Source organism: Armigeres subalbatus, chromosome 2 (assembly GCF_024139115.2).
Source record: "Armigeres subalbatus isolate Guangzhou_Male chromosome 2, GZ_Asu_2, whole genome shotgun sequence".
NCBI classification, from domain to species: domain Eukaryota; kingdom Metazoa; phylum Arthropoda; class Insecta; order Diptera; family Culicidae; genus Armigeres; species Armigeres subalbatus.
In genome coordinates this window covers 452,885,313-452,911,191 of record NC_085140.1, presented here as the reverse complement: position 1 = coordinate 452,911,191, position 25,879 = coordinate 452,885,313, and the positions used below count along the sequence as shown (strand labels likewise).

At 40.2% G+C, this 25,879-nt stretch overlaps 1 protein-coding gene across 1 annotated transcript in view; it reads right to left on the bottom strand.

Annotated features, from left to right (window-relative positions):
* Positions 1–2,052: 2,052 nt before the first annotated feature.
* Positions 2,053–25,879, bottom strand: part of LOC134213770 (transient receptor potential-gamma protein) — a 395,710-nt gene continuing 371,883 nt past the window's right edge. The window contains exons 16-22 of the mRNA XM_062693089.1: positions 14,709–14,977; positions 14,539–14,643; positions 14,280–14,475; positions 13,892–14,086; positions 13,085–13,643; positions 12,582–13,024; positions 2,053–4,173 (exon numbers count right to left, since the gene is read on the bottom strand). Coding sequence (XP_062549073.1) covers positions 3,757–4,173; positions 12,582–13,024; positions 13,085–13,643; positions 13,892–14,086; positions 14,280–14,475; positions 14,539–14,643; positions 14,709–14,977 — 2,184 coding nt within the window. The 3' untranslated portion in view covers positions 2,053–3,756. The remainder of the gene's footprint in view (positions 4,174–12,581; positions 13,025–13,084; positions 13,644–13,891; positions 14,087–14,279; positions 14,476–14,538; positions 14,644–14,708; positions 14,978–25,879) is intronic.

Here is a 25,879-nt window from a genome sequence, read left to right as displayed (position 1 = left end):
TTTATCCTATTAGATATTAATAAAAAGGTTTTAGCTCTAAAAAGTAATAAAAAAAAAAATTCGAGGTTGTTGCCAAAATCGGGAAGAAAATGTTGCCAAAAACGGGTGTTGCCAAAATCGGGATGGGACTGTAGTCACATGAAAATAGGAAATTAAATAATAATTAAATAATTTTTTTTTTAATATTTCAATTTCAAATAGTTTGTAATAAAGTAACGGTGCTTCTATCAAAAAACCTCAGAAATAATTTAATTCCACTAATGAATAGTCTATTTGATCGTAATTGATGTATTTTTTTCAATCACAGAAAAAAAAAACAAAAAATCTGCGATAAATAGCTCAATGGCTTTTGTAATAACCTCAATATTGTCTATCCGGAACAAATTTATACCGCTTTTTATACCGAAGTTGGAATTTTCTCCAGATATAGGCAACTTTCCCATCTTCGGATGTAGTGCGCTAGATTCGCCTAAAGATGCGCTAACCAACACATCAACTAGTTTGACAGATAAAACTTCGGAAGAAAGTTCGGTTCGGAAGTCCCGACTTCCGAATTCTAAGTTGGTGCTACGCCGACAATAATTCTCCTTGGTTATTTCTTGACCGTTCTAAACTTGTCATAAAATTATGTCATGATAACACCTCCCTACACCAGATGGCCTTCAGTTCGATAACATGCAGCCTAGTGGCGATGCCAAATCTGTGGAAATCAAAGCTCTCGGCGGATTTGTGGATCCGTATAAGAAATCTACGAATGCTAGTAATTTCCTTAAATTAGTGAATCTACGAATATATGGGATATTACCCTTTTGTATTGTTGGAGTAATTTGTAGGAATCAAATATGTGTGTATGTTACAAGGGCAAACCAGGAGGACATGTGCATGAGGGAAAAGGCAAACATTATTTCATCCTTCACTTTTTTAGAAACTCGAAATCATCGTGAATTAAAATGATTCTTCATCGCATCGGCTTTTCATGAAAAACCGCAATCCAATTAAGTGCATATATTTTACAGCATTTCATATTTATGTGTCTCATTTCCCAAATCAAAATCAAAACTAACATAAGAATTACAGTTCAATAGTTTTCGAATAACTCTGCTCATAGAACATAATTACTATTGGCAGAAATCTAATTGTTTCTGACAAACCTCACTAAAATGTGCTTCTAAAGAAGTGGATCAACTTACTGATAAAATGTCTAGAAGACATAATTACGCTGATTCGCATAATAAAGGTACTATTACCCTTTTGTCTGTGCTCTGGGGTCAATATGACCCCAGGCTACTTTGAAAGGCTGCCATTTTTTTGTTTTTCAACCGATTTGTTCGAAATGTTAGAATGCGTTCACAATATGTTCTCGGCCATCCAAGAAATCCCTGGAGTTAAGGCCTTTGAGTCTACACGCGTAACCAAAGGTCAGCCAGTCCGTTTCAAATATGGTACATGCTCCTGTCAATGTTAAAATGATTTGATGAATATGGAGGCGCATGGTATTACAGAAACTTTAACACTACGAATACCGAAGTTAGATTTAAAGAATTCGGTAGCCCATTGACTAATTTTCAAAATACTTTTATTGTTTTTTACCCATCTCATGTACGCACGGCTAACATGGGGCCCATCGGCCGTGGTGCTTGGATTGTGAAGCAGCAGGACGTCTGGAAACAGACAGTAAGTATAGCAAAAAGAGATCTGTTCGCATTGAGGTTGTAATTGCCTGAGAATGGCTGCTGGACGGGTTTTTCACCTGCCTCCAACACAGGCCCAATATGGCTGATGATCGCAGACTGGATTGGTTCGACTGTGATGAGCGGGTAGGGGCCTTCCCCAAGGTTGTATGCAAATGTGCGATTTTCAAATGGAAGAAACACGGCCGCGAGTCGTCTAGAATAAGGATGCTTTCCAGGAGATGAGCTGAACTGCCTATGGAGCGAAACAAATTTATCAGACCCTCTTCACAGGTAAGCCATTGAGGATTTAGTATACGGCCCCTAAGTGCTTAGTTTTTATGATCGTGCATGGCTTTCTTTCTCCGAACACAATGGAAAATACAATAGTTCGCCTATTTTTCATTTCAATTTCCTATAAACAATCTTTTTTGGTTTCCTAATTCCGTGGCATTTTCCTTCCATTCGTACAACCACCGGTTATAGTTTTAAATAATGCAGTGTAACCAATGACTGGAATATACGATGATAACTACTATTTTTATATATAATATACTGAGTGTACGTCTCTCTACTGACTAGTTGATTCCAGTTTACTCCATTGTTTTGTTTAACTTTCTTGCTTAGCTAGGTATAAATATTTACTTTCGATAGTGTCATTTTTAGCGTACTCATTTAATATTCTATATTTGTAGGGTTGATTATTAATTGCATAACTTCACTACTGTTCTTCATTTGTGAGTTGCTGTTCTATAGTTTTCCAAACCTGACTAAATGGTTTATTATAATTAACTAGTTTATCCACCAACTTGATTATGAGGAACGAGAGTTGATTCCGTTCGAAACATCCGTCGAGTTAATTAGATTTCGCGCGAGTCCATATAAATTTATTTCAAGAAATCTAATTGTTCAACTTTGTATGATTCAGTTGAAATGATACATTCAATACTTTTTTATTTATTGGTGTGATTTGTCACACCACTCAAAAGTGATCTAGTTGTAGTTGTTGTTTTAAGTTTTAATTATATCTTTTTAGTAATAAGGCCTCCATTGATTTCTTCGCATCGTTAGTCAAGGAAAATTCCTTGTATTTGTTTTATGTGTATGTGAATGTTTCTCTCTAATTTCCGTATAAACTTCTGTATGTGAGTGTGTGGTAATGGTGATCTGTACAGTAGGGTTTGTTGTGTATGGTGAGTTAAGTTTTGTTTGCACTAGCATATTGTGTGAATTTGTGCATTTCTATAAAATAATAGTTAATGTTGACTTTTATTTCTGTGTCCACAACAGATCCAGTTTCTTTCGCAAAACTTTCCTCTTCTGTTGTAAGTATGACCTTTGTTTCATGAAACACCCTGTGGTTAAAAGTTTAACATTGTATTCTTATGGTTGACATTTGATATTTTATCAATGCTATACTTTAATCATCACTACATTTTGAATGTTATTCGACATAAGAGACGTGGTCCCTTACTTGTTTGTTGCGGTTAAAAAATCTCTCCTTGCTATTTACTTGACTAGTATTTGAATAAGTGGTTCAATTATCTAATTTTATCTAAGGATCCTTCTTTTAGTTGGATCGTCATACGCTTATGTGCAAATGGTAAGTATATGAGGTTAGGTATTTCTACTTCAATATTGGTGAGTGAAGTGTAGCTTCCAGTTCTGTTTTCTTTCCCAGCTGAAAGAGCCAGCAGGAAGTCTTCACTCACTCAATTAAGTGTTTTGCGCCCAATTCCCATCTTGTTAAGAGCTCATCGAGAAGACTCGTTCTCGTCAATAGTAATTACATCAAAATAGTAGCCTCTTGATCAATCAAGTGCTTAGGCCTTCGTACTAGAGAACCCAAAACAATAACACTACTAATGTTGGATAATCGCCAAAAACTGAACCTCTCCGATTGGTTTAGAATTTTGCTTTTGATAAGTATACATCCGATTGGTAAGAATTAATCTGGTTTTCGGGATGGCAGTTTAGGCATAATCGAGTCCCGTCCGTTAAACGACTAGATAATACTTGCACTGGAATATACTGCTCCGTTTCCGATAATACTATTTACACAACTAGCCCCACCATTGAATAGCCCCTATAACCATCCCTGTGATTGGAAATGCCCTCGCACCGGAGTAACCCCGGGAATCCTGTAGGATGACTGCTGATGTCGCTGAACCGACCCGCTGGGACCACCAGATCGTCCACCAGAGCTCGTTAGCTCATCGATGGTGACCGCTCGGCCCTGTATCCTCAGCAGTGGTTCCGTCGAGTTGATTCTCACATGCGATGCATTGTCGACACTTTCCTCCGTCGTAGAAGGAGTCAACGGGGGATCGAGTTGATTTTCCATCGAGTTGTGCTGACTTTGAGTTTGTTCGTGTCGAGGCGTTTTCAGCGGTACAGCGGGGTCCTCCGTAGCGCCCTCTACGATGATACCACCGGCGTTGCTGGCCACGCCCTCTTCACATCCGCTGCGGGACGACGGCACACTAGAAGCACGTTTCAGAATCTAAAGAAAAGGGAAAACATACACAGTTATAAATTAAGGCTTTCGTTAAATATTACGCCCAAGAGCTTGACGACCATTTGGCTAAAAATCTCTATAATAAAGAAAGTAATAATAATAATAATAAGAATAATAATATTAAGCTTGACGACGTCTTTCTGGTCATTAAACGTTTTGAAGCATGCCTAGGATGTAGCAAAGTTTTGTAGTAGGTGTATAATAAAGATTCATTCGAAGGTACTACTTGACAACCGACGGTTGTGTTTTATTAGAAGTGAGCAAGCCCCCCCTCTACAATTGGCGACGACCCCGGAGAACCAATCAAGCTGAATTTGAAAACAGAATTATCAAAGATTTTCAAACGACCTCGGAGAACTAATCCAAGTTGAAGCTGAACCCAAAATAATCGAGAGCTTTGAGTAGAGAACTGGAAACATGGCTACGGTAATTTATTATCTTTTGAAATTTTGTGTTCATTGAGATGAAAAAAAAAACGTTAGAAGAAAATCTAAATTTCTGGCCTAAAATATCAAAACAGAGTAAAAGAAATGCCAGTGCGTGACTTCGGTTAACTCTATAGATTCAAACGAAGGGAATTTCCGGTCCGTTTCGGTGAAAGCAAACGAAGGGATTCATGAGAATTTCGGTCCTTTCCTCACGAAGGAATGAAGGGAATTTCATGTACATTAATCCTGTCCGTGTTGCTGGACAAGTAAAGAACGAAAGGATCTGAAGAAATTTCGGTCCTTTGGAAAAAGTAGGAAATTTCATATTCAGCAATCCGGTCCGCGTTGTCAAAAAAAAAAACAAACAAACGACAAAAAAAACAAACAAAACGAAAGTAATGGGTCAAACACAATTGATACGTTTGCGTGCGTTTTGACAGTTTTCCCATGAGAAAACTGTCAAAACGCACGCAAACGTATCAATTGTGTTTGGCCCATAAAACTTCCGGTCCGTTCAACTAAACGTGAAAAACATTAGGCGTTGCTAAGGCAACCTGAAATAAATGAAGGGGAAACTTTAAGGTAAAGGTGGGTTAAATACCAAAACAAAGGTTTGAAAGTATCGGTACAATAAAAACTGTCATATACTGTAGTAGTATTGGCGTCGTATTCATAAAAAAAAAAAACAAAGAATATTAGTAGGGTGGTTCAAAAAACGATTCAGCTCCACCACACTCACTCGATTCCGTCCCATGCTCCAAGTGTCCTCCAAAAACCGATTTGAACAAAAGCTGGTTGAACACTAGCCGGTTCAAGTTTGTATGAAAACTAGTATGAGAAACTAAACTCTTCATTACACTGGCTACAGCACCTTCCCTCTAAACGCGTGCGAAAAGAGAATCCACATAGCTTAAAGCATCATTCCGGAGACTTCACTGAACGAAAACCGCACCGCAAGAAAAATCCATTGATTATGTAACGCAAAAAATAAGCCTAATTATCATGCTAAAGATTCGTAACCTCGATTAAAATCGACTCCCAACCATTGAAACCACCATTCAATAAGAAAATTATTTTGAGCTTTTTAGTGGAATGTCTTCACTTGTCATAAGACGAGTTTTTACAATCCCATTGAATTCCACCACTTAATTGTATCTTGACAGATACGTATTTCAACCTCAACAGTAAGGCCGTCTTCAGTGTCTCGTACTTGACTCGACACCATTCAATGTCCATTGTCTATGGAATTAATAGGGGTTCGAAGTTTTTTGGGTCTTATAACATTTGTTGGTCGACATATTCCAAACCTTTCTACACTATGCAGCCCATTAAATGCATTAACGAGAAAAGGCCAAAAATTTGAATGCACTTCAAACCACCAAAACTCTTTCGAGCAATTGAAAAATTGTTTATCAAATGTGGAAACTCTGGCATATTTTGACCCTGATCTGAATACTTTTCTAATGGTTGATGCTAGTCCAATAGGTCTAGGAGCAGTGCTATATCAAAAAGGAACAAATGGTCAATTCAAAGCGATCAGTTATGCCTCCAAAACTCTCTCGGAAGTTGAACGTCGATATGCCCAGACGGAGAGAGAAGCATTAGCTTTGGTTTGGGCCCCAGAAGAATTTCATTTCTATCTTTATGGAAAGTTTTTTTTGGCTTATCACTGATCATAAGCCATTAGTAACCATCTTTGGGGATAAAGCAAAACCTTGCGCCAGAATCGAAAGATGGAGGTTGCGTTTGATGTCGTATGATTACAAAGTCATCTACAGACCAGGAAAATATAACATTGCTGATTCACTTTCAAGACTCTGTCAGGAAACACCAGAACATCATGGTAGTTACGACGAAGAAAGCGAACGAATTGTTCGCTTAGTATCAACTGACATTTGTCCCGTTGCTATTCCTCTATCAGAAATCATTGAAGCAACACGGAACGACATTGAGTTATCAGAACTTATCCGTTGGCTACCATACCCTCGAAAAAGGTGGCCAAAGACATTACTGAGGTACAAGTTGATAGCAAGTGATCTTTCTACAGATGGAGAACTAATATTGAAAAATAAAAAGATTGTTATACCAAGAACTCTACAGAATCGCGTCCTAAGACTAGCACATGAACCGCATCTGGGCGTAGATGCGATGAAGAAGCGGCTACGAGAAAAAGTGTGGTGGGTACGCATCGATGTAATGGTGGATGAATTCGTCAAAGCATGTAACGGCTGTCTACTGGTCTCAAATCCAACAACTGAACCGATGGTTAGAACACCGCTACCAGCAGGTCCATGGCAAAAACTAGCTTTGGATTTTACAGAAGTTTCTAATGGTATACATCTTTTAGTTGTCATTGATTATTTCTCCAGATTTCCTGAAATCGAAATAATGACATCCATAACTGCCAAAGCAACTATTTTCAAATTACGTACTATTTTTGCTCGAATTGGATTTCCCAATGAGCTTGTATGTGACAACGGCCCTCCATTCGGATCGGACGAGTTCAATAACTTTTGCAAGGCATCTGGGATAGAAATCAAACACTCGGTCGGATTGGATTGGTCGAACGCTATAACCGAACACTCCTCAAATCAGTCAAAATAAGTGTGGCCCAAGGACGAGACTGTTAGAGGTGAGCCAGCCAAGGGCTGAAAACCTCTTAAATAAAGACGATAATAATAAGGACGAGACTGGAAGAACGATTTGACTGATTTTTTGTTGGCTTACCGAAATACACCACACTCTACTACAAATGAAACTCCAGCAAAATTAATGTTCGGCCGTAACCTGAAGGATAAACTACCCCAAGCATCAACACATACCGAAGAAAAATACGTAAAGCTCAGAGAAACAGACCACGCAAGGAAGGAGAAGGGAAGAATCTATGGAGACAATCGACGACGAGCGAAACATTCAGAAATTGATGTGGGAGACCATGTAGTAGTGAAGAACTTTGTGAAACGTAGCAAGCTAACACCTACTTTTGATCCACAGCCTTACTTAGTTACGAAAAAGAATGGATCCCGCCTCACCGTGAAAAATCTACAAACCAACATCGAATACGACAGGCATATGAATCATACAAAACGGTTAACCTGTAGCAGCCCATTCTTCAAGCTTGAACAACCTGCAATAGTTTTTGATGAACTTGTCACACAGCAGGAAACGACACCGGTGAAGGAACCACACCAGGTAGAAATCAAGTCCCATGAGGAACCATCTACTAGACCAGTAAGAAGCTCGAAAATGCGTGAAACAAGGAAGCCCCAATACTTGAATGATTACTTGGTATATAAATGTAATAAAATTAATTAGTATATAAATTGTTACAATTTAAGACTATTAAAGGAAAGGAGAGATGTAGTAGGCGTATAATAAAGATTCATTCGAAGGTACTACTTGACAACCGACGGTTGTGTTTTATTAGAAGTGAGAAAGCCCCCCCTCTACAAGTTTGACAGTGGGATCTGTTAAATTTTTAAATTCCTATAGTCATATTCACGAAAGCCTAATTGGGATCCAATTATCCTGAAATGGATGACAAAAGATTGCTGAAAATTAATGAAATCCAGGATCTGCAATACACGAAACACTAGACGCCATTAAATCGGTAGTTGGCATTGCTAAGGTCACCTTCAAATGCTAAAAAAGAAATGGTAGTTGGGAGTGGTAGAAATAGAGACGGCGGCTGCAACATCATCTAAAAGATAACTATCAAACAAGTGAGGTGATGCTCGATAACAAGCTGAACTTCTGCAGCCATATAGATTAAGCCTGCAAGCACACGTCGACGGTGATAGCGGTACTTCTTCTTCTTCATTGGCATTACATCCCCCACTGGGACATTGCCGCCTCGCAGCTTAGTGTTCATTAAGCACTTCCACAGTTATTAACTGCGAGGTTTCTAAGCCAAGTTACCATTTTTGCATTCGTATATCATGAGGCTAACACGATGATACTTTTATGCCCAGGGAAGTCGAGACAATTTCCAATCCGAAAATTGCCTAGACCGGCACCGGGAATCGAACCCAGCCACCCTCAGCATGGTCTTGCTTTGTAGCCGCGCATCTTACCGCACGGCTAAGGAGGGCCCCAAAGCGGTGATAGCGGTACTACCCAGGATAATAGTGAACTGCTCGTTTAGCGTTGGGCGTGAACTGCAGCGTCCGAAAGTTGGAGAACATAGGCTATTAGCCAATGTGCATGAGAATCATCAGTAAATACCGCACCATATCTCACGAGGCAGCATGCGTACTCGCGAAAATGATGATAATGAAACTGGTGGTCAAGGAAAATGAGGATTGGTACGCATTCATGGGCGGCGATGCCAGATCTACGGAAATTTCTACGGAATTGACTGCCTGACGGAATTGACACAGCTCGAACATTTATTAAACATTTTACTATATATATACAATTGCTAAAAAAATTATACTGGCAGAGTTCAACTGGGACACAATGGTGCACGCGACCCACTAAACTGAATATTTTTTCCTCAAATTTGTTTGCTTACGCCAAAATTGTTCTGATTTTTTACCAATTTGTATAAATCCTGGAGGAAATTCCCATTTGATGTTCAATGTAAATTCCTTCAAAAAACTCTTCAGGGTTTCATCCGGAAGTTCCCTAAGGAATAATTTTAAAAACTCATTCGGAAATTCCTTTAGCAATTCTCTCAGAAATTCCTTTGGGAATACTTTTCGAAAATCCACTCAAGTTATAATTCGGAAAATCCTTCAATAATTCATTTGAAAATTCCTCCAAAAATACTTTCGGGAGCTTCTCCAGGAGTCCGCCTGTAATTGCATATTTTTCAAGGAGTACCTTCGAAAAAGTTCGAAGTAAATTTCTCCAGAAGTTTCTTCGAAAGTTTCTACAGGAAACCCTCTGAAAACTCTTCTTAAGACTTTTGAATGTCGAACATTCTTCTACAAAACTTAGGAAACACCTTTTGTAACTCGTTCGGATACTTCTAGAGCTTTGTCCTAGAATAGCCTAGAGTAGCGATTTCCATAAAAAATAATAAAATAATTTCTGAATTAATTCCTGTAGATATTTCTGAAAATATTACTAAAGGAATTTTTGGAGGAGTTCCCTTAATAATCCTTAGAAGAATTTCTGAACAAATCTCCGGAAGAATTTTTTACGGAACTTACTTAGGTTGTCCTATAGAAATTTACGAAGGAATTTGTGGGAAGTTAGTGGAATTCGAAAGCAACTCATTTAGGAAGTTCCGAAGAAGTTTCTGAATTTATTTGCGAAGGATTTTCCAAAGGAAGTCCTGTTGGAATTTAAAAATGAATTCCTTGAATAGGTTTTGATGGTATATTTTGAGGATTTCTGATAGAGTTCCAAAAAAATGGAGGTATGCCTGAAGAATGTTTTGGATGACTTACCGAATTAATTCCTGGAGATTTGTCCCATAGAATTGTGTAAAGTATTTACAAAAAAATGTTTAGACTTTCCAAAGAAATTCTGGATACATTTACGAAATAACACCAGAATGATTATTTCAAGATTATTTTCAAGGGTTTTCTGGAGGAACTCTGGGATTAAATAGAAGTTTGGTAATGGATGGATTGTAATCCTGATATTTTGAGAATATTCTTCGTTGCAATCTTAATTTCAGTGTCAAAATAGGATTTTGTTTCACTTTTATACTGAATTAGTTATAGTTCTTATGCTGGCGCCAAATTATGAATGAACTCATCACGTCAAAATTGTTGGTGAACCAACATTACCTCAACTATGGCGCCGCCAGCGCTAAAGCTCAATAATTTGGATTGTGAAAAATAAGAAGTCCATAATATTAAACTGATTCTATGTTAAAATTTTCAACAGAGTTCAATAAATAAAATGTAGGTAGTATCAGCGTTGGAAACAGTGATTGTCAAAAATATGTATAGCAACTGCCATTACGGCAAATGTGAAAATGTGTGTAGAGGGCACTATGCCTTGAATCTATTTCTGTTTGGTTTTTCATGAAAGTTAGGACACAGACAAGCCGACGTAACACTGATGAGATTTCTATCGACCGTGTGCTCAACGGTCGTTTCAAATCCAACTGATGACGAATTTCAAAACCAGAGGCGCACGTATCGTATATCTTTGTATTTGACATCTCACACTAGCGCCTTCTGTTGACATTGTTGTACTAAACTTCATTTCGTGCAGCATGCACGTAAGGTGGTGGTAAAGTAATTGTGCGATGTTTGTCTGTGGTTTTTAAAACTCAATCGCAATTTAATTAAAAACGGTAAACAGTACGAGGTTGGACTTTGCTTCTACTGTATGCTTTTAGAATTTTTGAGAAGAGTTTTAAAAACTTCTTCGTATGCTTTCCCGTGAAGATTTGTGCGATTATCTGCTTCTTCTTCTTCATGCAACATCAAAGCGCCAATAGCGACATCTAAAATTTATGAGCGAATCTACGGAATTGATGTTGAGGCAATCTGGCATCACTGTTCATGGGCACCGTTAATACCCGGATCAATATCACGGCAGCAATAATAGCCCACTACATGGTTCCTAGTGAACGGATTAACAGCCTCATGAAGAGATGCACTTTGGCTTGACCCAGTTCTTAGCAGGTCAGGGATGCTTCAGATGGTACCTGCGCAGACTTGGGCCATTTGGCCGAATGGGTTGTTTGGCCGGAATGTTCGTTTGGTCGAAAGGGTCATTTTTCCGGAAGGGTTATTTGGCCGAAAAGGCATTTGGCTGAAAACGTCATTTGACCGAAAAGGTTATTTGGCCGAAAAAGTTATTTGGCCGAAAAGGTCGTTTGGCAGAAAGGGTCGTTTGGCCGAAAGGGTCGTTTGAGCGAAAGGGTAATTTGGTCGAAAGGGTCATTTGGCCGAAAGAGTTGTTTGGCCGAAATGGTCGTTGGCCGAGATGGTCGTTTGGTCGAAATTGTCGTTTGGCCGAAATGGTCATTAGGACGAAAGGGTAATTTGGTCGAATAGACATTTGGCCTAATAGGTCATTTGGCCGAATAGGTCATTTGAAAAGTGAGAAATTGGGAGTAAGAAAAGAGAGGTTTCAATTCTCATTCCTCCTTTCTCACTTCTCACTGTGAAATATGAGGAGCGCAAAATGAGTAGTGAGACGTTTCACTACTCACTCCGCGCTTCTCGCTGTTTACAGTGTGAAGTGATAAATTAGGAGTGAGAAAAGAGACGCTTCACTACTCACTTCGCACTCCTCATGTTTACAGTGAGAAGTGAGAAATGAGGAATGAGAATTGAAACGTCTCTCTTCTGACTCCTAATTTCTCACTTTTCAAATAACCTATTCGGCCAAATGACCCTTTTCGGCCAATTGACCATTTCGGCCAAACGACCCTTTCAGCCAAATGACCCTTTCGGCCAAATGACGTGTGTTACGTGTGAACGTATTATGCAGAACCCCTGTTTTGTTTCCGTGTTGTAAATATATTTCGGGTTTTATCAAGTCTCGTTCTGTCAATCAAGTCACATAACGAAGTTAGTGAAAACAAGCGACAGAACGGGTGCGTTAGTTTATAGATCTAATGTGAAAAAACACCCTAGTTGTAAATAATTAATGTCATATATCTTGTCCTTAATTAAATAAAATTTATATAGCTTTGTAGCATGCGGCAAATAATTAAATGTATTTGATTTGCCCTGCTAAAAGATCGGTGCCCAATGTCCTGTTTTCAACAGACCCTTTCGGCCAAATGACCCTTTCGGCCAAATTACCCTTTTGGCCAAATTACCCTTTCGGCCAAACGACCCTTTCGGCCTCGACAGCCTTCAGCTCAGTTTTTTTAGATTCTTACAAGAAACACATGACTAATCTTGAGCCATACTGTCACATTTCTAGCAGGGTGTTTAGGCAAGATCAGGTTAAAATTCTTGCTTGATCTCAAAGAGCATTTTAACCTAGCAATACAGACAAACATTTAAATAAAGAAACTACGACTATGTGAAACTCACCACATACCTTACTACTAGATCTGTTCAACGGAGCGGTTGCAGGAACCGCATCACAGGGGGGCTCCAGCACTGGACTGCTATTCCGGCTGTTGGAAAACTTTTTCCGTTTCCGCTTCAGTGCCGCCAGGGCACCAAAATGCAGGTGATAGTGATGGTGTGAGGAGTCCTTCGTTTTTCCTCCCTGCGATTTATCATTGCTACCGTTATTTTCATGGTTATGATGATGATGATGGTGATGCTTGGATGGATCTGGCGATGCTTCCACCTCCGGTCGATCCAAGCTTGGATTCGAGTCTGACGGGGACTCCGTGATGGCCTCGTCCGACGCTGGGCTATTACTGTGGCTTGCTGATTCACCCCTCGGCCCATGGTTACACACGGAATCCTCCGATCGAGATCGTCCGATGAATTTGGAAACGCTTCCGTGCTTTGCCGCCTCGATGAGGGTACCTAAAACGGGACAATTATGGTGTGTCAAAGTTTAAAAGTAGTTCGAATGAATTTGACTACCCCATCGTTTTTTCTGCGAGCTGGGCCTCTTAGAGTGGAACTTCGGTGCGAGCTTGGAGAGTTTGTGCATTGGGTTGTTATTTTCGCCAAAGGAACTTTGTGACTGTGATGAAAATTGATGCATCGGATTGACTTGATGCAGCGCTTTCTTTGGTGTAAGGCCTGGGCCGAAAACTCCTGCAAACAGTTCATGTGAAGGATGATCCGGAAGCTGTGATATAAACTCGGATACGGGAGTCAGATGTTGTCCAGACTCAGGTGCCGGTGGAGGCGCTATGTTGAATCCTTTCATGAGGCGACGTTCCTTCTGGCGGTTCTTCTTCCCCCCGACACCACTGCCTGACCCAGTCGCACTGGTTGTATTCATTCCGCTGTTTTTCAGAATTTCCACTAGTTCACAACGGAAGGCCGAAATATCTTGCTTGATCTCGTTCACATCATCTTCGGTAACGCCTTGTGATTCCGCCTTTCGCTGCTCAACGGTTACATACCGGCGAACCAGATTTCGCATTATGCTCTGATACCGGAAGTCTCGCTCGCTGGCTTGTTTCACCTTCCGCTGAAACAAAAGCAGAGAAAAGGAGCAGAGCAAATAGCGGAAAAGGAGAGAGATTCCACACGCATAAAGAGTTCCCAATCAAAAAAGGAAGAAAGAAGACAAATACAGCGAAAGATAGAAGTTGAGGAAGACAGAGCAATGAAGAACAAGTGGGTAAAATTCGTGATATCAAACATTTGGAACAAACGGTGCACTGAACGTCCGCCCCCAGATTCCAGTTTCCGGAGAGCAATCAAAACGTTACTTACTCGAATCGTCTTCATGTGCTCCTTCTTAACGGCTTTCGAGTGGCCGCAGAATTTCCGTTTCACCCACTGGAAGACGTAAAAAATGGTTTTAGGCGTCGGAATGATGTTGAATGGCGGTGGACAAGTTCCCCCTTCCTCAAAGTAGCTGATCCACAGCTTTGATCGGGCAAACTTCCACTCCACGTCGGCACGTTCCTAAGAAGCGAAATATTCGAATAAAAAAGTAGTATGAGATCTTTGATAAGGAGGTTGAATGTCTTCACTGGTCTACAGACGAGTTATTTAATTTAATTCCATCAATTGATTGCAACTCTACAGATAAGCATTGGACCACAACAGTAAGGCCGTCTTTGGCGTGAATTTATTCATTCCACTTTGTTCGGCTTACCGATATAAGCTGATATGAATGATTCATCATGGCAATCAGCAGATTAAGGAGCACCACAATGTTGATCACCGAGTACGTTCCGAACATCAGCATACCCCAGAAGCGAGTGAATATTTTAATTCCATCCAACTCGAAGTTTTCCAGATCCACCAAACCAAACACAGCCCAGAAGAGGGTTTGGATTGTTTCGAATAAGCTATAATGAGAGCACGCAAATTAGTTTGAAATGTAATATTCAGTTAGTTTTCACTAGATGTACTTCGCAAACCGCCTCCACACCACGCATGCATTGGGATCAGTTGACGTCATGTTGGAAAATGCCGAAGCATCTGGGCATCGCTTTTTCTCCAAATCGGCATAATACCTGCAATTCAAGTGGCAATCAATCACCCCTCACACCGAATCGATTATTCCACATCCCCAACGTACCACAGCAACTGATTGAGACCACTGCTGAACGCGAACAGCACCAGCACGTACAAGAAGAAGAACTTCATGATGTCCATCACCATGCGCGAGAGCGACACCTGCAGTGGACCCAGATGAGGATTCACCGAGAAAATGTACACCAGCTTCAGCGAGCTGAAGATGTTGGCCGCACTGAAGAGCCCTTCGGAGATCAGCATAGGGTCCCAGGTGTCCCATTTTTCACGAGGTAAATCTGCAGCGAACCGGTTGATGGCCATCTCTTTTTGAACCTGATGAAGAAGTGAAAAAGAGGGTTTCGTGATTACTTTCATATCATTGAATAGTTTTCTGAACTTAAGTGCTAATTTTCATGAGATTTAAATCTTTATTTGATTATATGGATTTGGATTGGATTTGGATTGGATTTGGATTGGATTTGGATTGGATTTGGATTGGATTTGGATTGGATTTGGATTGGATTTGGATTGGATTTGGATTGGATTTGGATTGGATTTGGATTGGATTTGGATTGGTTGGTTGGTTGGATTGGATTTGGTTGGTTTGGATTGGTTGGATTGGTTTGGTTGGTTTGGATTGGTTTGGATTGGTTGGATTGGACTTGGATTGGTTTGGATTGGTTTGGATTGGTTTGGTTGGTTTGGATTGGTTTGGTTGGTTTGGATTGGTTTGGATTGGTTTGGATTGGACTTGGATTGGTTTGGTTGGTTTGGATTGGTTTGGATTGGTTTGGATTGGTTTGGTTGGTTTGGATTGGTTTGGTTGGTTTGGATTGGTTTGGATTGGTTTGGTTGGACTTGGATTGGTTTGGGTTGGTTTGGTTGGATTGGTTTGGTTGGTTTGGATTGGTTTGGATTGGTTTGGATTGGTTTGGATTGGTTTGGATTGGTTTGGGATTGGTTTGGTTGGTTTGGATTGGATTGGTTTGGATTGGTTTGGATTGGTTTGGATTGGTTTGGATTGGTTTGGATTGGTTTGGATTGGTTTGGTTGGATTGGTTGGTTTGGATTGGTTTGGTTGGTTGGTTTGGATTGGTTTGGATTGGTTTGGATTGGTTTGGATTGGTTTGGATTGGTTTGGTTGGTTTGGATTGGTTTGGTTGGTTTGGATTGGTTTGGTTGGTTTGGTTGGTTTGGTTGGTTTGGATTGGTTTGGATTGGTTTGGATTGGTTTGGATTGGTTTGGATTGGTTTGGTTGGTTTGGTTGGTTTGGATTGGTTTGGTTGGTTTGGTTGGTTTGGTTGGTTTGGATTGGTTTGGATTGGTTTGGTTTGGTTGGTTTGGTTTGGATTGGTTTGGTTGGTTTGGATTGGTTTGGATTGGTTTGGTTGGTTTGGTTTGGATTGGTTTGGATTGGTTTGGTTGGTTTGGATTGGTTTGGGATTGGTTTGGTTTGGTTGGTTTGGATTGGTTTGGATTGGTTTGGATTGGTTTGGATTGGTTTGGTTGGTTTGGATTGGTTTGGATTGGTTTGGATTGGTTTGGATTGGTTTGGTTGGTTTGGATTGGTTTGGTTGGTTTGGATTGGTTTGGTTGGTTTGGATTGGTTTGGTTGGTTTGGATTGGTTTGGATTGGTTTGGATTGGTTTGGTTGGTTTGGTTGGTTTGGATTGGTTTGGTTGGTTTGGATTGGTTTGGATTGGTTTGGATTGGTTTGGTTGGTTTGGATTGGTTTGGTTGGTTTGGATTGGTTTGGTTGGTTTGGTTGGTTTGGATTGGTTTGGTTGGTTGGTTTGGATTGGTTTGGTTGGTTTGGATTGGTTTGGATTGGTTTGGATTGGTTTGGATTGGTTTGGTTGGTTTGGTTGGTTTGGTTGGTTTGGATTGGTTTGGATTGGTTTGGATTGGTTTGGATTGGTTTGGATTGGTTTGGATTGGTTTGGTTGGTTTGGTTTGGATTGGTTTGGTTTGGTTTGGTTTGGTTTGGATTGGTTTGGATTGGTTTGGATTGGTTTGGTTGGTTTGGATTGGTTTGGATTGGTTTGGTTGGTTTGGATTGGTTTGGATTGGTTTGGATTGGTTTGGATTGGTTTGGTTGGTTTGGATTGGTTTGGATTGGTTTGGATTGGTTTGGATTGGTTTGGATTGGTTTGGGATTGGTTTGGATTGGTTTGGATTGGTTTGGATTGGTTTGGATTGGTTTGGATTGGTTTGGTTGGTTTGGATTGGTTTGGTTGGTTTGGATTGGTTTGGTTGGTTTGGATTGGTTTGGATTGGTTTGGTTGGTTTGGATTGGTTTGGTTGGTTTGGTTGGTTTGGATTGGTTTGGATTGGTTTGGATTGGTTTGGATTGGTGGTTGGTTTGGTTGGTTTGGATTGGTTTGGATTGGTTTGGATTGGTTTGGATTGGTTTGGATTGGTTTGGATTGGTTTGGTTGGTTTGGATTGGTTTGGATTGGTTTGGATTGGTTTGGATTGGTTTGGATTGGTTTGGATTGGTTTGGATTGGTTTGGATTGGTTTGGATTGGTTTGGTTGGTTTGGATTGGTTTGGATTGGTTTGGGATTGGTTTGGATTGGTTTGGATTGGTTTGGTTGGTTTGGATTGGTTTGGGATTGGTTTGGATTGGTTTGGATTGGTTTGGATTGGTTTGGATTGGTTTGGATTGGTTTGGATTGGTTTGGTTGGTTTGGTTGGTTTGGTTGGTTTGGATTGGTTTGGTTGGTTTGGATTGGTTTGGATTGGTTTGGATTGGTTTGGATTGGTTTGGGATTGGTTTGGATTGGTTTGGTTGGTTTGGATTGGTTTGGTTGGTTTGGTTGGTTTGGATTGGTTTGGTTGGTTGGTTTGGTTGGTTTGGTTGGTTTGGTTGGTTTGGATTGGTTTGGATTGGTTTGGTTGGTTTGGTTGGTTTGGATTGGTTTGGATTGGTTTGGTTGGTTTGGATTGGTTTGGATTGGTTTGGATTGGTTTGGTTGGTTTGGGATTGGTTTGGATTGGTTTGGATTGGTTTGGATTGGTTTGGTTGGTTTGGATTGGTTTGGATTGGTTTGGATTGGTTTGGTTGGTTTGGATTGGTTTGGATTGGTTTGGATTGGTTTGGTTGGTTTGGATTGGATTTGGTTGGTTTGGATTGGTTTGGATTGGTTTGGATTGGTTTGGTTGGTTTGGATTGGTTTGGATTGGTTTGGATTGGTTTGGTTGGTTTGGATTGGTTTGGTTGGTTTGGTTGGTTTGGTTGGTTTGGATTGGTTTGGTTGGATTTGGATTGGTTTGGATTGGTTTGGATTGGTTTGGATTGGTTTGGATTGGTTTGGTTGGTTTGGTTTGGATTGGTTTGGATTGGTTTGGATTGGTTTGGATTGGTTTGGTTGGTTTGGATTGGTTTGGATTGGTTTGGATTGGTTTGGTTGGTTTGGATTGGTTTGGATTGGTTTGGATTGGTTTGGTTGGTTTGGATTGGTTTGGATTGGTTTGGTTGGTTTGGATTGGTTTGGTTGGTTTGGATTGGTTTGGTTGGTTTGGATTGGTTTGGATTGGTTTGGATTGGTTTGGATTGGTTTGGTTGGTTTGGATTGGTTTGGATTGGTTTGGTTGGTTTGGATTGGTTTGGATTGGTTTGGATTGGTTTGGATTGGTTTGGATTGGTTTGGATTGGTTTGGATTGGTTTGGATTGGTTTGGATTGGTTTGGATTGGTTTGGATTGGTTTGGTTGGTTTGGATTGGTTTGGATTGGTTTGGTTGGTTTGGTTGGTTTGGATTGGTTTGGATTGGTTTGGATTGGTTTGGTTGGTTTGGATTGGTTTGGATTGGTTTGGATTGGTTTGGATTGGTTTGGATTGGTTTGGATTGGTTTGGATTGGTTTGGATTGGTTTGGATTGGTTTGGTTGGTTTGGTTGGTTTGGTTGGTTTGGATTGGTTTGGTTGGTTTGGATTGGTTTGGATTGGTTTGGATTGGTTTGGATTGGTTTGGATTGGTTTGGTTGGTTTGGTTGGTTTGGATTGGTTTGGATTGGTTTGGATTGGTTTGGATTGGTTTGGATTGGTTTGGATTGGTTTGGATTGGTTTGGATTGGTTTGGTTGGTTTGGATTGGATTTGGATTGGTTTGGATTGGTTTGGATTGGTTTGGTTGGTTTGGATTGGTTTGGATTGGTTTGGATTGGTTTGGTTGGTTTGGATTGGTTTGGTTGGTTTGGATTGGTTTGGTTGGTTTGGTTGGTTTGGATTGGTTTGGATTGGTTTGGATTGGTTTGGTTGGTTTGGTTGGTTTGGATTGGACTTGGATTGGTTTGGTTGGTTTGGTTGGTTTGGATTGGTTTGGTTGGTTTGGGTTGGTTTGGTTGGTTTTTGGATTGGATTTGGTTGGTTTGGATTGGTTTGGATTGGTTTGGTTGGTTTGGATTGGTTTGGATTGGTTTGGATTGGTTTGGTTGGTTTGGTTGGTTTGGATTGGTTTGGATTGGTTTGGATTGGTTTGGATTGGTTTGGATTGGTTTGGATTGGTTTGGATTGGTTTGGGATTGGTTTGGATTGGTTTGGATTGGTTTGGTTGGTTTGGATTGGTTTGGTTGGTTTGGATTGGTTGGTTGGTTTGGATTGGTTTGGATTGGTTTGGGATTGGTTTGGATTGGTTTGGATTGGTTTGGATTGGTTTGGTTGGTTTGGTTGGATTGGTTTGGATTGGTTTGGATTGGTTTGGATTGGTTTGGATTGGTTTGGATTGGTTTGGATTGGTTTGGATTGGTTTGGATTGGTTTGGATTTGGTTGGATTGGTTGGTTGGATTGGATTTGGATTGGTTTGGATTGGTTGGATTGGTTTGGATTGGTTTGGATTGGTTTGGATTGGTTTGGTTGGTTTGGTTGGTTTGGATTGGTTTGGTTGGTTTGGATTGGTTTGGATTGGTTTGGATTGGTTGGTTTGGTTGGTTTGGATTGGTTTGGTTGGTTTGGATTGGTTTGGTTGGTTTGGTTGGTTTGGATTGGTTTGGTTTGGTTGGTTTGGATTGGTTTGGATTGGTTTGGTTGGTTTGGTTGGTTTGGTTGGTTTGGATTGGTTTGGATTGGTTGGTTTGGATTGGTTTGGATTGGTTTGGATTGGTTTGGATTGGTTTGGTTGGTTTGGATTGGTTTGGATTGGTTTGGTTGGTTTGGATTGGTTTGGATTGGTTTGGTTGGTTTGGTTGGTTTGGATTGGTTTGGTTGGTTTGGTTGGTTTGGATTGGTTTGGATTGGTTTGGATTGGTTTGGATTGGTTTGGTTGGTTTGGATTGGTTTGGTTGGATTGGTTTGGATTGGTTTGGTTGGATTGGTTTGGATTGGTTTGGATTGGTTGGTTGGATTGGTTTGGATTGGATTTGGATTGGTTTGGTTGGTTTGGATTGGTTGGATTGGTTTGGATTGGTTTGGTTGGTTTGGTTGGATTGGTTTGGATTGGTTTGGTTGGTTTGGATTGGTTTGGTTGGTTTGGATTGGTTGGTTTGGTTGGTTTGGTTGGTTTGGATTGGTTTGGTTGGTTTGGATTGGTTTGGTTGGTTTGGTTGGTTTGGATTGGATTTGGATTGGTTTGGATTGGTTTGGTTGGTTTGGGATTGGTTTGGATTGGTTTGGATTGGTTTGGATTGGTTTGGTTGGTTTGGATTGGTTTGGATTGGTTTGGATTGGTTTGGATTGGTTTGGTTTGGATTGGTTTGGATTGGTTTGGATTGGTTGGTTTGGATTGGTTTGGATTGGTTGGATTGGTTGGATTGGTTTGGTTGGTTTGGTTGGATTGGTTTGGATTGGTTTGGATTGGTTTGGTTGGTTTGGTTGGTTGGTTTGGATTGGTTTGGATTGGTTTGGATCGGTTGGATTGGTTGGTTGGATTGGTTTGGTTGGTTTGGATTGGTTTGGATTGGTTTGGATTGGATTTGGATTGGTTTGGATTGGTTGGTTTGGATTGGTTTGGTTGGTTTGGTTGGTTTGGTTGGTTTGGATTGGTTTGGATTGGTTTGGATTGGTTTGGATTGGTTTGGTTGGTTTGGTTGGTTTGGTTGGTTTGGATTGGTTTGGATTGGTTTGGATTGGTTTGGATTGGTTTGGATTGGTTTGGATTGGTTTGGATTGGTTTGGGATTGGTTTGGTTGGTTTGGTTGGTTTGGTTGGTTTGGATTGGTTTGGATTGGTTTGGTTGGTTTGGATTGGTTTGGTTGGTTTGGATTGGTTTGGATTGGTTTGGTTGGTTTGGTTGGTTTGGTTGGTTTGGATTGGTTTGGTTGGTTTGGATTGGTTTGGATTGGTTTGGATTGGTTTGGATTGGTTTGGTTGGTTTGGTTGGTTTGGATTGGATTTGGATTGGTTTGGTTGGTTTGGATTTGGTTTGGTTGGTTTGGATTGGTTTGGTTTGGTTGGTTTGGATTGGTTTGGTTGGTTTGGATTGGTTTGGTTGGTTTGGATTGGTTTGGTTGGTTGGATTGGTTTGGATTGGTTTGGATTGGTTTGGTTGGTTTGGATTGGTTTGGATTGGTTTGGATTGGTTTGGATTGGTTTGGATTGGTTTGGATTGGTTTGGTTGGATTTGGATTGGTTTGGATTGGTTTGGTTGGTTTGGATTGGTTTGGATTGGTTTGGATTGGTTTGGATTGGTTTGGTTGGTTTGGTTGGTTTGGATTGGTTTGGTTGGATTTGGATTGGTTTGGTTGGTTTGGATTGGTTTGGATTGGTTTGGTTGGTTTGGATTGGTTGGTTTGGTTGGTTTGGTTTGGATTGGTTTGGATTGGTTTGGATTGGTTTGGATTGGTTTGGATTGGTTTGGGTTGGTTTGGATTGGTTTGGATTGGTTTGGATTGGTTCTGTTGGTTTGGATTGGTTTGGTTGGTTTGGATTGGTTTGGTTGGTTTGGATTGGTTTGGATTGGTTTGGATTGGTTTGGATTGGTTTGGATTGGTTTGGTTGGTTTGGATTGGTTTTGGATTGGTTTGGATTGGTTTGGATTGGTTTGGATTGGTTTGGATTGCGTTTGGATTGGTTTGGTTGGTTTCTGTTGGTTTGGATTGGATTTGGATTTGGATTTGGATTGGATTGGGTTTGGATTGAATTGGTTTAGTTAATGGTTTAGTAAATCAATAGTTTTATAGAGAATTGGATTTTTTCAACAATGTAGGAGAATTTTTCATGTGAAAAAAAATATTTTGGGCATAATTCTGAAGTCCAATCCAACCAATGTTCGATAAGAAACAATGGGACAGGATTCTGCGTCGAATACAACTTGTTGCGAGAAAACGCAAAAAAAAAGCAAAAAAAAGAACAACATGTTTTAAAAATATTAAAAAAAAAACAAAAATGCTTTATAGCTACAAATAAAAAAAATCATAGTTGTTAATAATATTTAAACAAATGCGCCGGTATATTAAGAGAATACAATTAAATTCATGTTTTCGTATAAACAGCTCCAAATAATAAGTCAATAAACAGTGAAAGAGTATATAAGGTGAATAATGTGGGGAAAAAAGTGAGCCAGAAAAAAGCATTCTTTGGTTACATGGATTAGAACATTTGTCTTATTTCATAATAAAAATAATTAAAGAGATTAAAATATTTTCAAATGACAAATAATAAATTTAAAAAATTATAACGTGTTTGAATTTTAATCGTAGTAGGCATTTGAAATGCCAGCATGCTAAGAAGTTAATGAGAAGAATTTTAAAACTCAATCTGACAGGGAATTCTAGATTGTTCGAAAGGTAACATAGAAAATAAATGAAGATTATTCAGTGTTCGTTTCTTGAGGCGTTTCGCAGGCTGAATGTTTATCGGCACCCAAAGCCTGATTTCCACGGAGAAAATAGACAAATCGGCTACGACAAAATTCTCCTCGTGCTGGTTCATAACTGGGCCATGTTTTTTTCTTCTTTTGGACGGCTGGAGTTCATTTCAGATGTCCGGCCACGGTTGACAGGTTTTCCGAGAGCATATTGGCAGAATTGGATAACAGTCATCGGCAATTCTCCGGTCACAAGTACGGCAGAAATTTTCCACACACCATCTTGGAAACAGGCTCAAATTACCACATAGCCTCCATTTTTAAATTAGGCAGTTCCCCTTCGTGGCCTCAAAGAAGTCTCCGGCCAACGCTTCATCGTCTCGTCAAGAGCACACCGTCCAGCAAATCCAGTTGAGTAACCCCCCTGTTTTATGTTCCGACCAATCTGCATCGAGAGTAAAATCGACAGCATCACAACCTGCCATTGCCAACCAGTTTCTTAGTGGCCAAACCTAAGGATTGTCCAATGCTTTGGATGCGATACTTCAAGCCATTGCGCTCCGAGTGTCCTTACGGACAATCCACTCCAAGTGAAGATCTACAGTGGCCATCCATCATCATAACAGCTTATGCTTCATCAGTTTCCCAGTCGTTCGGCCAATCACCTCCGGACAACCCATCAAGCTAACCAACGTAGTCAACCAAAAACCGCAAGTATACCACTACGTCACAAGATAACCTCCCTATGATCGATAATGCTCCTGCGTCGGCAAATAAATCTTGAATGTAAGCTCTTTTTTCGGTATTAGGCTTTGTTTAAATACGTAATTCTAAATATTATATGTTCTTTGAAATCATTTTCATCTCACGTGTTACCTTATCTAATTGAGGTACACAGCCCTTAATCTGTCAGTTTAGCTACAATCGATATTTTTTATCTTGATTGGTTTTCTTGTTATGAGATCCTGAAATTAATAATTGAGGTCCTCCAGCTTCTGATCAGGTAAGTGCCGAAGTGTGTTGTAAGTGTGTTGTTGTAAGGGTTTGTGACAGTATGACAGTGCGACGAGTAATGAAAGATCCCGTGCTTGGCGGTCTTTTTGAGGATTATTTGATAGAACATTCCATTCTAAAGTTTTGGTATTGGCTAGATGTACCAGTTGCTATAGCACCAGTTGTCGCACTAGTGCTTCATATGCGAAATGGCCAATCAAATCACCACAAAACAAGTTCAGATCGATAAAGTATTTTCATTTGATACGATCTCCTCCAAAACAAGCAAAGCATAATTGTAAAAATATATTTTGATTAATTGTTGACGTTCTTTGCACCAGTTGTCGCACTAGTGGTCCCTATTTGGCCAATCCCATAAGAAAACAATGGGATTTGCCAAATAAGGAATCAAAATTAGGAATAGTGCCACAACTAGTGCATGCGTTCCTATTATGGATTAATCAATTTTGAGGATTATAACAAATGTTATTGTGGTTTTCACAGCTGTTCTAAGGGGCAGGAAGTAAAACCTTTCGCTTGATATATAAAGTCGACCCGCATGCCTTTTACTTATTTAAAGAAAAACAGTTGGTCTTATGTATGGCGACAATTGGTACACCCACCCTAGTGGTATCAGTTCTGGTTTTATTATCAGGACATTGAAGTAAACAATGAGACCCACTGCCTTAGAAAGCTGAGCAGTTTGCGTGCGCAAACATATCTATTATACTCAGCTCTTAACGGTGATATTTTTACTTTTCTGATAAAAAATATTTTAAGCTTGAACTACTTTTTATTGTTTTTATGTGAAGGGATGCATAATCTTCAGGTGCTATAAGCTGTTACTTTTAAAACAGGCTGATTTGTAATCGCAATTAGCAAAATTCCTTCTCTACTTCCTTACCATCAACAGATTCCTTATCAGGAACTTTTAACTGCTTGCGCAAAAAGTTTCTGATGTTATATCCTGGTATGCATTAGTTCCCAGAAAAATACCAAAAGGCTCGAGCCCCATCCAAGAGCCAACACCAACCACGCCGGGGAGAGCTCTCCAATCAGTAAATTCCGACTCGCATCGTCATCCTTTCGTCCCAGTCGTATTTTATAGTTTACTCCTAGCGATTCTTGAAACGCCGCTTCATGCCAGTACTGCATCAGCCCGGTTTCGATGAAATACTTTTCCGTTTTTGTTATCCTCTCTGCGAGAATAAAGCGTACCTTCATCCTCATCATCATAATAGAATTACCGAATTGATAGTCCTTCAGTTGAACGTATCGCGGTTGATCCAGATCGAAGTCGTAGTTGCCCGGATCACTCAACATGATCTTCAAATCGGTTTCACTGCCAAAGTAACCATGGATCCCGTCGAAAAAACGATCAGTGCGATACGAAAATCCTGGAATATGTTGCACGACTTTGAACAGCTCATTGTCTTCAAAAATTATGGGGTATGTCAAATTTAGGTCCAGCTGAATGGTGATCCCCATCCGAATCATGTCGTCCACTGTGCGGGCATCGGGAATACGTGGGAAACTGGTCATCAAGGCTACGATTTTGCTTTCGTAGGCATTTAGTAGGAAAAAGTAGAACACAACCAAACCAATGAGAACGTATTTTTCCAAACGACTAGCTTGATTGATATCGAACTGCTCGTATCCACAGAGCGGCATCAGTACCAAATCGTTTTTGAATGAATCCGGAAACAGTTGCATCACCACCATTGATAGAACTAGAAGAATAATGAAAGCGAGCCAGACGCCCAAGCTAAAGGGAACGGCGAACATTTCAATTACTTCGAGATTACGACCTCTTGGGACCACAACCATCATCCTGTAGAGAATTGCCGATGCTCGGAAATTGTCACCTCTAGTCATTCGCCGATGATGCAAAGGCTCCAAGCAGAAATCATATTCATATCCGGATTTCATGTATCGCATTTTATCATGACAATCGTCTTCACCTTCTCTGAGATGATCGCAATCTACTCCATGGAATTTGAAAGAACCATTTAAATGGAGTAGCATTGCCGTTATCCATTCGAGCATTGCAATGTTGAACTGATATTTGTATTCCGTTCCGGTTTTGTACGAAATCATAAATTCGAACCCATGAAGATCAGCTGTTTGGTCGAAAAACAGTTTGTCCAGCGGTAATAGCTCACGGGAATAATAGAGAGCCTTTTGAAATTTCGAATAGTACCTTATTTGATCGGGTATGAACATTACGAAAGCGCTGTCGTAGTTATCTGATTTCGTAAAAATTTGAATCAATATGTCTTGAAACCGCTCTGCAATTTTGCTTTTGTCCAGTACAATCAGCATTTTCGGCTGGAAGAAGTTCTTCAACGTGATCAAAGTCCATCCGAATGCAAGTAAATCAAAGTTCATGTCCTGTACAATGAAGACCAGCAGCTGCGGAGTGACCGTGTATCTCATGAGGGACAGGTTCGTGGTCAACATATGTACGGTTCCGTCGATTTGCGGCAGAATATATTCCA